At 35.5% G+C, this 15,947-nt stretch overlaps 1 protein-coding gene across 1 annotated transcript in view; it reads left to right on the top strand.

Annotated features, from left to right (window-relative positions):
• Positions 1–11,653: 11,653 nt before the first annotated feature.
• LOC150085434 (uncharacterized) overlaps positions 11,654–15,947 on the top strand; it is a 34,555-nt gene continuing 30,261 nt past the window's right edge. Inside the window, exon 1 of the mRNA XM_090373240.1 lies at positions 11,654–12,017. Coding sequence (XP_090229366.1) covers positions 11,834–12,017 — 184 coding nt within the window. The 5' untranslated portion in view covers positions 11,654–11,833. The remainder of the gene's footprint in view (positions 12,018–15,947) is intronic.

The following is a 15,947-nucleotide window of genomic DNA, read 5'->3' as shown; positions in this document are numbered from 1 at the left end:
AAAACGTTAGGGAATAAAACTCATATTTTACACAGGGTGTGTGGAGATAGATATCACCCTGGAGGGATGCGAATACCTTCCAGAGTTCATAAATCTAACTCTCCTTCGGCGACGCAGGGCTGAATCCATCTTACATTATTTTTGTTCTTATCTAACTTTTAAGCTACAAGCATATATTTTAGCTTAAAACGTTTTATTTTCCAAATGTAATCCTCGTGAGCTTCATGTTTTTGCAACAGAGATCACGTACAGTTCTCAACTGATTTTTCTCCTTTTCAAAAAACTCCAAAAGAAAACTACCAATCAGATTAATAACAGAATAAAAAGAAATTATTTCGTTAATGAACAATTAGAAGCCTCAGATTATCATATAAATTTACACGCATATATAGCTACCACACCTCAAAATAAATTAGCTTTAATTATAATTATAATTAACAAAGATTATAATAATACAGTCTTGTTTTCCTCGTTGGAATCACAATAGGTGGTCATATAAACTTGAAAATTTACATTGATTTAAATATTTCACATTTAAATAAAAATAGAAGAGAAGGAGAGTAAAGGAAAAATTAATTAGAAATGAATTAAGTAAGAATGTGAAATAAGGTGATTGCGGCGATTCGCTGAAGAAGGACAGCGACAGATTCAAAAGAGAATGTTGGATAGGAGTATATCATGCAAATTACTATAGAAAATTTAAGTTAAACCTTCTATCATTAAGATTATTACTATATATATTTTTTTTCTATTTTTAAGAAAAATTATATTTTTCTCTCATTAGTAGTCATAAGTATGAAGTTTGCACTGATATTGGTGATTTAATTAAAAATAGCCGGGGCTGATCTATGACCAAACAAAACTCATAACGAGCTTTTTAATAAGCTATCTATGTAGTGTGTTAGCTTATATACATATTCATTACTAGTAACTATGGTTACCGCTGGTTGACCAATCATCACCATGGAATAAAATTCGGTTCATTCTACTTTTCCTTAGCACAGAGTCATTTTCCGACTAAGAATAAGTGAATGAACTGTAATTCGTGTCTTGATGAAGACTGTCTTGTTGAGGAAGTTGTATTCTTATAGAAGAAAAAAAAACTGTAATTGCGCTTCGCTTAGGGAGGGAGTCAAAAACCCTTTTTTAAAATGACATCTATACAATAGGTATTAAACACTCAATAATAGAATTGCAGGTGCGATGTGCTAATTCACATAATTGAAATAAAGTAAACCTAATAAAGTAACAGCATTTAATTATTACTTTGATTTATTCTCAAATTAGCAGAAATTTTCGTATTCTAGAAATTTCGTATTCTAAAATTTAAAATCTAACATCGTTTAGATTTTAAATTTTAAAGAAATATTTTATAAATTACTATTGAGAGACAATTTCCATAGCTGTTCATATCCAAATTTTACAAGTCCTTTTACTTCAATACACATCGCAGAGAATGAAATGATTGCTTCCGAAATAATCCGCTGACCATCTGCTTCCATCATTAGCCGGCTGGAACCGTTGTTCCTGCACTGTCTTTTTAAAGGATACAATAGAGTTAAAATTACTATGGGTTAAGTAAGAGCACATAGAGGATAATTAAATGTAATTATTTTTTTTAATTACATACATTACAAGGAAAATCCTTTTAAACGCAAATGGTATACAAAACAATACCATGTTAAGGCAAATTGACGCACAAACCAGCTGAGTAAGAACAATTCGAAAAGGGGAAGCTAGTTGAAGTCACGAACATCAAAGTCATGACAACTCTTGATGATTTTAAAACAATAAAGCCACAAAGGCTTAATATAGTGGGTACGGGAGCACGGTTTCTGGATCTTGAACGACCGGAAAAAGTATCACCTAGTCTGATGAATCAAGGTTTCAGCTCCATCATTCCGATGGACAGGTGCGTATTCGACGACGAGTAGATGAACAGCTGCAACCAGACTGCACTGTTAGATGAAACCAGGCAGGCAGCGCTGGTATCTATCATTATTTGGGCGATGTTTTCATGACTATCACTGGGTCCCCTCATCCCCCATTGAACACACCCTCACAGCCATTTCCTACCTCGACACCTGCAAGTACGATTTTGTTTTAAAAAAGTAATTTAAGTGTTTAAGTTATATTTATTTTTCCCTGCAGAAGGATATAAAATAGGAATACAGAATCATTTTTCTTGATTTTATTTTTTGGCTTATATTTCGTTACAATGGAGTATAAAGTCCAAGGGAAAAAAGTGATTGGAGCTAAAGGTGGAGGGGATAATACAGGGTTTCCTCCTTTGCCCCCAATAAGTCTGAGAAGTGCTAAGAGTATTAAGCAACCAGAAATTAGTAAGAAGAATGAAAATAAGGGTTAAGGAGACGTGTCTCAAAGATCCCAGCTATAACAAGGCTCGGACATATGAGTCAATAGTCAGACTCAGGGTAGATGGTGGAAATATGTGATTTAGGAGAAAATGTAGATCAGTTAGTGGATAACATCACTAGCCAGGTGTTGAGATTAAGTTTGGAGAGTTGCCCAATGGATGCAGATTTGGAAATTCCCGCCCCCCCACAAAGAGTTCCCCAAAGGAGGCAGATTTGGAAATTCAAGTAGTTGATAAGGAAGTTGATCCAGAAACTCAAGTTGAAGTTGAGGAAATTGACAATGAAACAAATTTAATTAGAAATATGGAGCTGGAGGACATTATTGACTTTACATTCGAAGATGATTCAAAAAGAGATATTGGTGTAAGTGCAAAGAGAGCGAGATCATAGCATGTAACATGCAGAGTAGGTACAACGACGTCTCATCCATATATGAGTTGGTAATAAAACTTAAAAAGCAAGTAGTTAATTATATGACATGAATGAAATAAAGTAACCAAATCTGAATCAAATTACGTGCTTGATAAGTGGACATGAAGATTATTACTACAGCGCTGATTATAGATAATGAAAGGTTAAAAGCCAGAATGCGGGAGTTACCAAATCCTCTTTGATTGATGATATAGTTCATGCCTTAATGGTCAGCCTTTTATTGACCACCAATGTCCTATGCAGAGAAAGTTAAGGTAAATGGTACTGTGAAATTGTCTGGTAGGAAAGGTGAGGCAAGACAGCAACAAGACAGTAAAAGGAAGGAAGAGTCAGGTAAACAAAAGCAAAATATTAGCATATTAAGAGCAGGGGATCAGTCAAACTTGCAAAGCAGTCAAGAGGTCAGTGAGGCAGATAAGAACACAGTTAGAAAGGATTTCAGGGATATTAAAATTAGAAATTTAAAAACAATTAAACACAAATGTGTGATAATGGAGACTCAGATACAGAAGATGCAAATAAGATTGTTAACTCAAAGTTATTAAGCGGTGTAGGGGTTCAGTATGACAGGCCTAAGTTAAGGAATCCAAATTTGTTAGTATATGATATACCTAGAGAAATAACATGAGAAGAAATTAGAGAGTATTTATTTTATAATAATTTTAAAACTTATGGTTTTGAGAAAGAGGAAGTAGATCAGGAGGTTACTTTTAGATTTAAGACTGGTTCAAAATCAAGACTTGTGAATTGGGTTATTGGATTACCCCCCAGATCGCTAAAGGTTATTTTAATTAATGACAGAATATACATAAGGTATTCAACTCACAAATACAGACATTTTACGGTAGTAATGAAGTGTTTTAAATGTTTAGGATGTGGTCATACCTCACAAAACTGATTTAGGTGCTGATCTTTGTTTGTACAAAGATCAGCCACGAAGAAAACAACAGGATCAACTTCCTAAATTTAACATTAACAAGAAATGCCACCAAAATCAACACAAAAATATACCACAAACCTACAAATTAGGGAAATTATTTACATTTTGACAGCTACGGCCCCCTCTCTCACAAAAAATCGATCCTAATAGCCCAATTCAACAATGCTTTCAGGTATTCATCTACAGAGGATGAACGCAAACAGGAAATCGAAACCTTAAGAACAGATTTTCCAACCGCTGTTACCCAAAATGGCTCATAAACGACGCCTTAAATACAGCCGAAAAAAACAGTAAAGAAAAACCAAAACGAGAAGCGCTAAAAAACAATGGCTCCCGTACATTGAAACGTACCACCAACCATTGAAAAAAATCTTCAAAGATTCCGGAGTAAATCTAGCCTTTGGCAGCTCCAAGAAACTATGGACATACCTAAAAAGCTCAGCTATCAACAAAAAACAATAGATTTCAAACAACAAACAAACGTGGTTTATGCAATTCCCTGCGCACCAGATTGCGATTGCATATATATATATATATATATATATATATATATATATAGGCAGCACGAGACATCGCTACATACAAGAATCCAAAAACATAAAAGTAGTTTAAAAGTAGCCGTAAATAACAAAGAAAAAACAGACCAAACGGAAAAAAATAATAGTTCCGAATTGGTAGCTCACCACTTAGACACAGCACATTACCCTTCCTTTGAAAACGCGATAATAATTGACAAACAAGACAAAAATTTAAGTTAGAAACCAGTGAGACACTAGCAATGAGATCAACAAACAAATCAATAAATATACATAGACCAATAATAATCTCTGAAGAATGGGACCTAAAACAAATATCCTACTAATTCAACTTTAACAACAGAACATAACACCACCCCAATCCAGGACTTCTACTAACGGGGACGGATAGTCACGCATCCGGATTTCCGAGTGAAACCCTTTTTTTCCCTTTCGTACCCTTTTTTTCCCTCAAAAAAACATCTACAATTCCCAAACTATAAGTGTAATACGGTGAGGCGAGAAAAATTCCCCTCCGCCCTACTGCACCTCCTTTCGACTACTCAACACCCGCCCCCCACCACGCTTTTGAAATACGGCAATGGAACGTGCCCGGGCTATAAAAGATGGCCTCGACACGTATTCACCCTCCTTTGAAGATGGTATTAACGAAAAGCCCCCATCAGGCTTCAGGACATCATCTCCCTTTATGCCTACAATTACTCCCCATGCAAGGATTTAGAACAAAAGCTTGCTTTTTCCTTCGCCCTCCTTCCAATTTCAACACCTTCTGAATTATACCTCACCCGGATGCAGTAGTTCCTGAAGAAAACCCCAGGTAAGACTATTCTTCTGCCTTAAAACAAAATATATAATATTCCTAAAATTTAATATTCCTTTAAAATTTCCAAAAATAGACTACACTACCCTTTAAAAAAAAAATCCACAAAGTTTATTTTAAATTCATAATGAGATCGCAGATCCTCTACAAGGAAAAATTACAATAAATTATTAGCATTTGTCCGATTTTACGAAAATTAGCGGGTTTCGACTACTCAAGTTGTCTGTCCAACTGAGCATAACAGAGCTGTGGAAATTGCAAATATGAACACAAACTAAGGATAACAGTTTTTCTGGATATAATTTTAGTAGAAATGCAAGTCTGGTGGATCACAAATTGAGGCTTTTTCAAATAAACTGTCAACAGTAAAGATCTCTGATGGATGATGAGGTTGGGAGGTTGTTTGGGAACGTGAATATGGTTTAGTTTGTATACAGGAATCATATTATAGTAATATCTCTTGTAATTTAGGTTCAAGGGTGACAAGAATGGCAGCTAGGGCTAGAGTGGTCCAATCTTCTGAGAACTTCCCCAAATCAGCTATTGTAATTTTTACTGATGAAATTACTGTGACAGTTTTGGGAGATTTATGTTCACAAAATACACTTGTATAAATTTCCTTCAGTAACCATTTTTTCTATCTGATATCAATGTATCCCCCCCCCCCCCATAGGATTTCTGTCATGTAGCGAATTATTTAGAAATGCTTGCTAGTATATTAGGGCCATCAAACTCAATAGTAACAATGGATTGAAATGCAAAATTCACTTTATGGCATAATGAATACAGTGACATCAGGGGAAGATTCTGGAGGAGATAATTTTGACACACAATTTATGTGTTTACAATCTACAGGGAATGTCTTATACATTCTCTACACGTATCGGACATTCTAATATAGATATAACAATAACTTCTCAAAATATGAGTTATCTGGTTAGAAATTGGAAAGTTATGCTTGATTATACTCAGAGTGATCACAGAGGTATGCACTTCATTATTAGTACAGCTCAGTCTGTAAGTGAAAGAATTGATTTGGAGGAGCTAAATAGATTTTCTATTAAAATGATGAAATGGGACAGATTTAAACAGGCTTTGAGGTTGGGGTTTTAAGGGGCAAGTAGAATAAGAGTGATTCAATAAGAGGACAAGATTATTCAATAATTAGGAATCAATAAGATTGATTCATAAGAGAATCTCTGACTGTAGCTTATTTCTGAATTGATTAAATTCAGAAATAAACTCAGTGATCCAAACCACCGTCTGCATTGAATATGAGTGCTATACACAAAATGTTTTATATCAGGCATTGGTGTATTCCTGGAAAAAGAAGAAGAAAAGCAATATTACAGTTTCCTGGCGGACAAAAGAACTTTCTGTTCTCAGTGGAGAGACAAATACGTACTGCCACAAAGGAATTTTAGAGGCATAGGAACTGGACTAATTATGAGGTGAATTGGTATAAGATTAATTATAGAAATAAAAGGAGACAGTATTTTAAGACTATAAAAGGAGATCATGACGGAGCTTAGTTACAGAAGTGGAAAACCTTGGGACTTGATTTATAAACTGTCAAGAAATAAGTTAAAATTTAGAGATATCTATCATCCTGTCAAAACTCACAATAGCTATACTCGTGATTGGGTATCTTCTGTGTCGGCTATTGTTGATAACGTATACAAAGACGACAGTGAAGTAAATGATACAGAGGAGCAGTCAAACATCAGAAAAGCAAATAAATTATATGTTGCAGAATCAGATACTGATTTATTTACTTGTCAGGAACTACGTTCAGTGGTTGCTAAACTGAACCCTAATAAGTGCCCATGGTCGAACCCTATTGAAAATATTGTTATTGTAAAGTTGTTTTAAATATTCCACAGGTGTTGCTAAACACGTACAACAAACGTTTAGTTGAGATGATTTTTCCAGATATACGGAATTTGCGATTCTGAAGATAAATTCCGAAATTTGGTAAGACATCAGAACATATCGACCAATATCATTGTTACCTAATTTAGGTAAATTTTATGAAAGGCTGCTGATAATTAGGATTAATGATTTACTTCTTAGAAATAAATTGTTTGAAACTAATCAGTAGGCGCCTCCGTAGCCAGGTGGGAAGAAGCAGCAGCAGTGCGTAGCACACGCTTCTTGATTAGACCGGGGTTCGAGCCCGTCACCACCAAATACGGAGGATGCGGAAAGGTCAGGGAATGACCACCGCATATCCCCGGAGCAATATAGCCTTAGTTGTTAATGCTCCTAATAACAACAACAACTAATCAGTATGGTTTTAGAACAGGTCGATCGGCAGAGAACGCAATTAAGGATTTGAGGAGTTATCCGGGGGCTCACATCTGGTGAGTATGGGCTTGGCACACCCAGGGTCCTGAGCTGGATATCATCATTCTTCTCTTTCTTGGTGATTCCCTTATACTTTTGTCTCTCTCTCTCTCTCACAGGGTAACTTGGGAATTTTTTTTTTCTGGTGCAGCATAAGCCTCAGGCTTCCTTGCACCATATGGCTAATAATAATAATAATGTTAGTGAGGCCTCAGCAAAGTATATGATGGCAGTGTTCATTGATTTCGAAGGGGCATTTGATTCCCTCTGGTGGGAGTGTAATAGTGTCATTAGTGAATATAAGACGTTATTAGTAATTATTTTAGTAACAGAAAATATCTGTTAAATTTCATATTTCAGTTATGACAAAATGATTTTTAGAGGTTGCCCCAAGGGCTCTGTCCTAGGGCCAATCTGCTGGAATATAGTTCTGTAATGATGGCTCTCTTGGGATCATGAACAGTGCCACAAAATAGTTTATGCTGATGATCTAGTTTTATATATTCTGGGCGATTCTAGATCGATTTTAGAGAACAATGGTAGAAGTATAATCGAGGATTTAACTTCTTGGGAATCTACAAATAAACTAAGTATCTCTGTTAAGAAAACTAAAACGACAGTGTTCTGGAATTCATTTAATTATGGTCGGCCACCATGTCTGCATAAATATATAATAAGTAAATAGCATATGTAAAATGTTAAAAATATTTAAGGTTAAATATTGATGATAAATTGAGTTTTATGAATTATTTAGAAGAACTAACAAATAAATAAAAGCATTTAGTGCAGCTATAACTCGAATTTCAAAATCAGATTGGAGACAAAACAACAGACACCTGATATTATATTATAAAGCGGTCTTTCTTCCAATAACGTCACATGCTGCTGGCACAGCTAATGTTAAATTCAGAAATAAGCCAGTCAATCCAAAGAATTATGTTGCTAGCTATTAACAGGGTCTGTACAACAGTATCCACCAATGCCCTAGATGTGACTGGAGGGGTATTTCCATTTGATTTGCATATTGTGTTTAGGACTAGAATATATCATCTTAAAAAAGGTAGAGCAATTAATATTATAGGTGTCCAAACGCAATTAGAAAACAGTATAAAGACTGAAAAGATAATTGTTAGATGAGCTGTATAATATTTGGCAGGGTAGATGGAATAACAACTTAACTGGTTCAGTTATTCACCTTTGATGTAAAATTTATATTACAGGAAAATAGATTGAAATGATTTTACACAGCTATGTTCACTTCATATTTATTGACTGGAAGCCTTAGACTTTTGCTGAGTTATCCTGAGAGAGAGAGAGAGAGAGAGAGAGATTCAACTAGTGGCTCTAAATGATGATTTTCATTTAGTTTAAAATTTTAAATTTTTCAGAAGTTTTGTATACAGTATATGTTTTCACGACTCGAAGAAAGTTAATAAACAGCAAGTTAGCATGGGTAATTAAGTTTTGTTTTATTTTTTGCTGGTACCTAGGCCTAGGCAACCTGGGTACAGAATTGCTTGCAATCCACTGGCTAGCACTCCTTCCAGTGGATGCGGGATTTGTGCATTTTTTACAGTAAGGTCACAGGCCTGGCTCCTCTTGCCGATGGATGCGAGGCAGCAGCTGCCCAGGTGTTGGCTGTCCCTGATAGCAAACTGGCCTGACACAAACAACACACCCTAGAGAACAGACATTTACATTTCACAAACACACATTAACACTATGTCAGGCCGTTTTACAGAGATTCTGTATTTCTTCGCATGAGGTGGAGATAGGGTCAATCTGGAAGCCACCTTAGACAAAAATTTATTAAATGATTATATTAGGATTACCCGTAATGTAATGCATAAACCCGTATTTGAGTCTGTAAATTGCGTGTGTTCTCTGGTCGATTTGCCTGTTTTGCTGGACGAAAAAACCCCAGTTTCTGGGGGGAAAACCTTGCTATCTACGAGCCACCTTAGACAAAAAAAAAACTATTATTTCTAGGCCATCCGAATAATTAAATTCATCTGCCGTGCTGTTTGCCTTATGTCTGTTAATTGCGTGTGTTCTATGGTCGATTTGTCTGTTTTTCTGGATGAAAAACCCCCAGTTTCTGGGGGGGGGGGAACCTTGCTATCTACGCCTGAGACCGACTAACTCAGCCACAGAGTGAAAAAAGCCCATTAAAGTTCCTCTCGTCATCGACGGGATTCAAACCTGGGCCTTTTCCGGTGTGGGGAGGACGGTGACGATACCACTGTGCTACACGTGCATACACATATGCATACAGATCTCGACAACGAATGGTTCGAGGATCTTATCCAGCAATTTTGTGTAATCTCTTGGCCGCCATATTCTCCCGACATCAATCCTTGAGCATTTAGGAGATACGGTGGAAAGCAGCATTCGGCAATCCACGCCAGTGCCTCGTTCTATTGCTGAACACCGGGACGTCCTTTTGTCCAGCTGATCCAGGATATCTGAGGACACAGTCTCGTGGAATCGATGCTACTCCGGCCTCATGTTGTTATCAGAGCAAAAGGTGGTCCAACGCTCTAGGTAGGTGGTCACAATGTTTGGCTCATAAATGTGTCATTCCTGGGACTTAAGGGATCTCATAATCTCGTACACAACTTCCAGTAAAAAACCTTCTCATTAGTAAAATGAGGACAGGCTTATCCTGTATAAATTTGGCAATCACCAGAATTGAAATTACTATAATGCAATACTATCGTAGAGATTTGTGCTTCACCTTCAAAGAATTAAACATAGTTTGATAATCTATAGGATTTCATTGGAGTTTACGTTGTAAAGAGGCCAAGTTGCAAATTTGTAATATGCGTATGAGTACTAAACACAGGCCCAGCATATTGCTAATGGACTTTAAAAATAAAAAGAACTTCCTTGACTACGAGTCATCGGTTGGTTGGTTGTTGTTGGGTTTTAGGAATATCGGCGACTAAGGCCATGTTGCTCCGTGTATATTGTCTGTAAATCGCGTGTGTTCTGTGGTCGATTTTCTGTTTGCTGGACGAAAAACGCGAGTTTCCGGAAGAAAACCACGCTACCCTCGCCTGAGACCGCTGCGAGTCGTTTCTTTCTTGAAACAAATATAATCACTGAAAAGACTGTTCTATTATTTCTTTAAAAATAGCATTTGTATTATTATGGTTCCTATTTTGGGCAAGTGAAGTTCCGTTGGCTACCAGATACATAGGCAAGATTATTCTCAATTTATTATTTCATAGGTCAATTATATAATTTTTCTTGAATGCGTGGGGTTATGAAGTCCAGTTACGTTATGAAGTCCTGTGACTAATCATCTGCAGTTCAGTAAAAGGAATACAGTAATTATGTCTAAAATCCGAAAGTACATATTTTTTCCCTTTCCTTTTACAAATAAAACCCATGGTTAATACAGTATTTATTTTATTTATTTATTGTATATATTTATAATATATATATATATAAAAAAATACTTTTCTGCGCAGGTTTAATGAAAATATTTTATGACACATAAAATAGATTAATTTTATTTTTATTCACTCTCTTTTATTACATTACACAAGGTATAATTAAAACTATTTTTCAAACAGCGCCACAATCGTGCGTGTCAAGTTTAAACTGTAAGCGTATCGTCTACTGCAAGAAATGAAATGTTCCTTTAGACTGTTTGTGTCCTTGTAGTTTAGCTTTAGAGGTCATTTGTATTATTACGAAAAGATTAAAATTTTCCATAAAGTAACCGAACTAATAACTATTTAATGATACATATATGCAAAAAGAGGGAATATAATAAAAAAATAAATAAAAAATCGTATGCTTTTCGAAACTCATCTATTTTTATTCGAAGGTTATAATCGCACTTAAAGAACACTTAATTAAATAATTCTAAATATATGTAGATATGGTGAGTGGGAAAGAGAAAGGGTAGGATGAGAGAAACAGGAAACAATCAACACCTACAAAATGACCTAACTTGAACTTAGGCTAGAAACGAAAGTGATAAGAGCATGCGCAGAATAGTGCTCTAAGTGTGGAAACATTGGAAAATAACCACCAGTGACGATCAATGAACACTCAACGACAAGTATTCGAACTACTGCCGGGATATTCACGTGTCGTGCAAGTCGCCTTTGCGTTCATATCAGGTGATTGGAAGCAGCACACACATTCCTCTCAGTGAAAGTCGTTCAAATGTTGCACGCCAGTTGCCGACGAAAGCAAAACGCATGCCATCATAACTTAGAACTCTTTCGTATCAGTAACCTTTTTGGATATCCGAAGCGGAATAATGTTCACAGAGAGTGACAGAAGGTGAAAGTTATACGAAGAAAAACAGAGAAATCCTTTTTAGCAGATACAAATTTCTAAACAGTGAATTTCTTTATTTACCATGGGGTGTTCAAATACCAAAGCCACAATTCCAACTGCGAATGGACCTGCAGGAAATGGAGTGGCAACTCATATTCTACCGGAACCGCCTGCTCCTAGGCCAATTGAACCTCCTAGAGTAGTTATTCAACAGGAACATCCAGATCTTGAAGTTGTTGCAGAGGGAGCGCTAAATGGACAATCCGGTAAGAATATAGTTTGTCTTTTTTATTTTATTCGGTTTATTGTATTAAGCTGATTGACTGATCACTATAATGTATCTACCGAAATGCAAAAGCGCGTATCGTGCGTAAATACTATGCAACTGTGACTTTTAAGGGACTGAGTATTTTTATTTAGTGAATGTTAAAATTTTTTTTTTTTGTATTTTTGTAATTACAAGATTTACCTCGAACTTTTCAATTCACTCCGATTAAAATATATTGGGTATGATTTCTCAGATTAAGGAGAGCGAAAGAATATGGAAATACCGCCCTAAACCTAAGCATCGATTTTCCCGCACCCAGAAGAGTTGAAAGATATAACAATCTTCTTTAGTTTTCAGTAATTTGGGAACCTCGTTACGCGCACGCGGTCGCGCGCTAGATCCACATGATGTACATAGGAAAACCTCGCTTTATGTGAGTAAATGCCATCAACGTGTACAGTATGCTGGTCCATAATGACTGAATTGTTTCCCACAGGTGGCCCTCCCAGTCAACAAATCGCAATCCAATTGAGATTTGGTGACTGGGCCACTGCAGTAAGCTCAATTCACTTTCATCTTTTCCAAACCTTTCTGTACAATTCTGGTCTTGTGACATGGTACATATTCCTGTTGGAAGAACCCATTCGCATCTGGGTACACTGCAGCCATGTGCCTGATCGAAAACAATTTCCGCATAACCTATGACATCTAAATGTTGCTCCACTTGCATCAAGGGACTCAACGTATACCACGAAAATACTCCCATACCATTACATCGCCACCACTCGCTGCACTATTGATAACTAACAAGCTCAGTCCATGAACTCATGTTGTTTTCGCCATACTCTAGTCTTCCCATCGACGTGAAACAGCAGGAACCGGGATTCGGGATTTTTCCAATCCTCTACTGTCCAGTGTCAGTGTTTCTAAGCACACAGTACCTTTTTGTTTTTGCTGACAGGAACGAAACCGGTTCGACTGTCAGTTGCAATATCCCATCCATGAAAAGCTACGACTATAATGGGCCGCCCGGGCTAGCCAGGTGGGTGAAGTGCCTGCCTGGTAACCCAAAGGTCGCGGGTTCGAATCCCGCCTCGGGCTTGGATCACAGTAAAATGCAAAAACTTTGGGCGGTGCATTATGGCCACAGAAGCCGATGCGCTAACAAAAAAACTACCATGCTCCGGTCACTTCAATCTTTCGTTTTGCTCATTCTCGCACTGAACTGCACATACAGCAGCATCATTACGTATCTGCCCATCTGCTTTGTATCTCACAGTATGAGCATACGATGGTCTTACTGCAAGAGCACTCCACTTCATGAAAAAATAGGTATATCTAATAAAATGACCACTCAGTGTATTCTTATCGTGTCACAAAAAATTGAGAACCTTTCAGTTAGTCATATTAAACAAATATAAAACCCTTGCGAGTCTTTTAGGGACATTTTAGTAAAATATCTGATTTTTCATCCTAACAGTTTCACTTAAAGGGGAAGGTGAGGTTTTAAAGAGCATTTGTGGAAACAAACAAAAATAAAAAATAAAATCTTTAAGGAAGCTAAATAAGATGTTTTTGATTTTGATATACATTGCTACTATTCAGGTACGCTTGCTAAATCCCAACTTGTTGTTCGTAATATTTGTCAGTGGTCTCGTGATCTTTAAACTAGCCGGATCACGCTAAGGGCATAAGTTAAGCAAACACCGAAAAAGAAATTGCACACGACGTATGTGTGTCATTATGATGTTGAGGCAATTAAAACAACTTGGAAAATCTGTGAATTCAATTATTGGTTTTCATTTCGACAGTTCTATATAAATACAGTAAACTAGCCGTTCAAAATTGATTTATCCCATATTTACTATAAATACAAACACATTTAGCCTCCAAGAAATACTGTTGCATTTACTTCAAACGACCTAATGGGCATAGTTTATTTGACGTATAGGCGTCCTCCTGCTAAACCGTTTAAGGTATCGACCTTTTTTCAAAGTTCAGAGTAGTTCTCGATTAAATGTGTTTTAATTATATTTTTTAATTCCACTTATTCTGGGACATGAATTTCGCGTTGATGGTAAACTCAACTTAATCACAAGCGAACATTTTCTGGTAAGGAAATTGCAGTTTATCAAGTGTGTGTGTGTGTGTATAAAATTACAAAAATTAATCAATTCAATAATGCGAAATATAAGCACAGTCTAGACTAGACTAGCCGAAAATAAATTACTGCACTGATAGAAATCAGGTTAGAATAACAATAAAAATCAAGGCAGAATATATCAAAGGCAGTGGTTATCTAACACACCCCAGTATATGTAGGTCAATTGTCGAAATAAAAAAAAGAGCAACAAATCTTTTATAAATGAAAATATCTATAAATTTTTGCTTAGATAATCAAACTGAGGTTGAAACGAACCAATATGAATTATTCTTCAAGGTAAAACTAGTTTGTTTTTTTTAAGATCACGGTTCTTATTTATTGTGCTAAGGATTTACCGAAATAACGTCAAATATCATGAAAACAAGCTGATTCAGTTTCAGAATGCGATTTCTCAAAAAAAAAAAAAAAAAAAAATTCTGTCTGTGCGTAAACCCGAAGAAATTTTAATGATGAAATAATATATTAACTCAATACGAGGAATACAAGAAAAAATTCGTAGTTGGTAGTTACAATCAAACTCTGAATCAATCTGATCTAGTTTGATGGTTGGTTTGCTAACAACCAAACAGCTGCATCATAAAAATGGGGAATCTAATTTCACCATGCAATACCCCAAGAAATTACACTTCTTTTCTAACACTGAGATCTTCATAAAAATGGAAGTTACTGAGTAATTCCACTAACGGTACATTTTTATTTCATCATGCTTTTAAAAATTCCAATTTTCTTAGTCGCATTTTTTTTTAATTAATTTATTTTGGCTAATTCGTCTTTCAACTATTCTGCTGAATTCTCATTTTATTCCTGTCTGTTCAATATAAAGCTGGAATGCGCAGCTTATTTCTGTAATAAAGGTATATCCATCTGTTTATCTATTCGAGTAAAAAACAGTGTCATCAAAAATTACCTTTCAAGATCTTCAGTAAAAAAATAAATAATAAAATAAAATAACTGAAACGCGATGAATCAACGCAAAGCTCAATAAGAACTAACTGGGAATGAACTGGACATTTTAAATAATAAATTTCTTATTATAAAAAATACGAGATTTATTATTTCATACACTACAAAATTGTGTTTTATTTTATACAAAAATATTTCCTAAATATCTGAAAAACTATAAAATCTGTACGAATTTCGAAACTATACTAAATAAATTAAGCAATACTATTATGTTATGATTACATCTACGAATCAGACGTAGATAGCTTATTTGGCTTTTTATAAGTATTTTATAATTATAATATAATACAGTTACTAAGAATAAAAAAATAAATTTTAGATCAAAATTTCTGAAAGTGTAAATTGTAGCAAATGAATAGATTAGTGGTTTTATAACAGCTCTTGCATTTATTTTTATTTTTTACTGATAAACATTATGGCTTATGACCTCGCGACCTCCAGACACCATAATGGCGACACGTTTACTGAGAAAACGATGAAATACTAAACAATAACAGGAGAGAATCTGAATGTAATAATAATAATTATTTCCTGGCTTACCGATGTTTCAAACAGGCCTAGGGAATATCGTATTACCGGTAATAGTTTGCACTCTTCGATTCCGGGTAGCAAGGATCGATACAAATTGTCTCATGGGCTGAACTTCTCGCGTTTGATGACTAGTTAGAACACAGAAAGAGCCATCAACGGTAACAGAAAGTAAATATTTAATGACGACGAACTTATTTATTTATTTTTTAATTAATTTTTTTTTTTTTTTTTTTATATTTGTGATATAAAATTTCCGAAATTTCAACATTT

Source organism: Mastigoproctus giganteus, chromosome 5, assembly GCF_048544385.1.
Source record: "Mastigoproctus giganteus isolate SK-2022 chromosome 5, ASM4854438v1, whole genome shotgun sequence".
Lineage (NCBI taxonomy): Eukaryota > Metazoa > Arthropoda > Arachnida > Uropygi > Thelyphonidae > Mastigoproctus > Mastigoproctus giganteus.
Note: the sequence above shows the minus strand (reverse complement) of the source record. Positions and strands in the feature narration are given on the sequence as shown.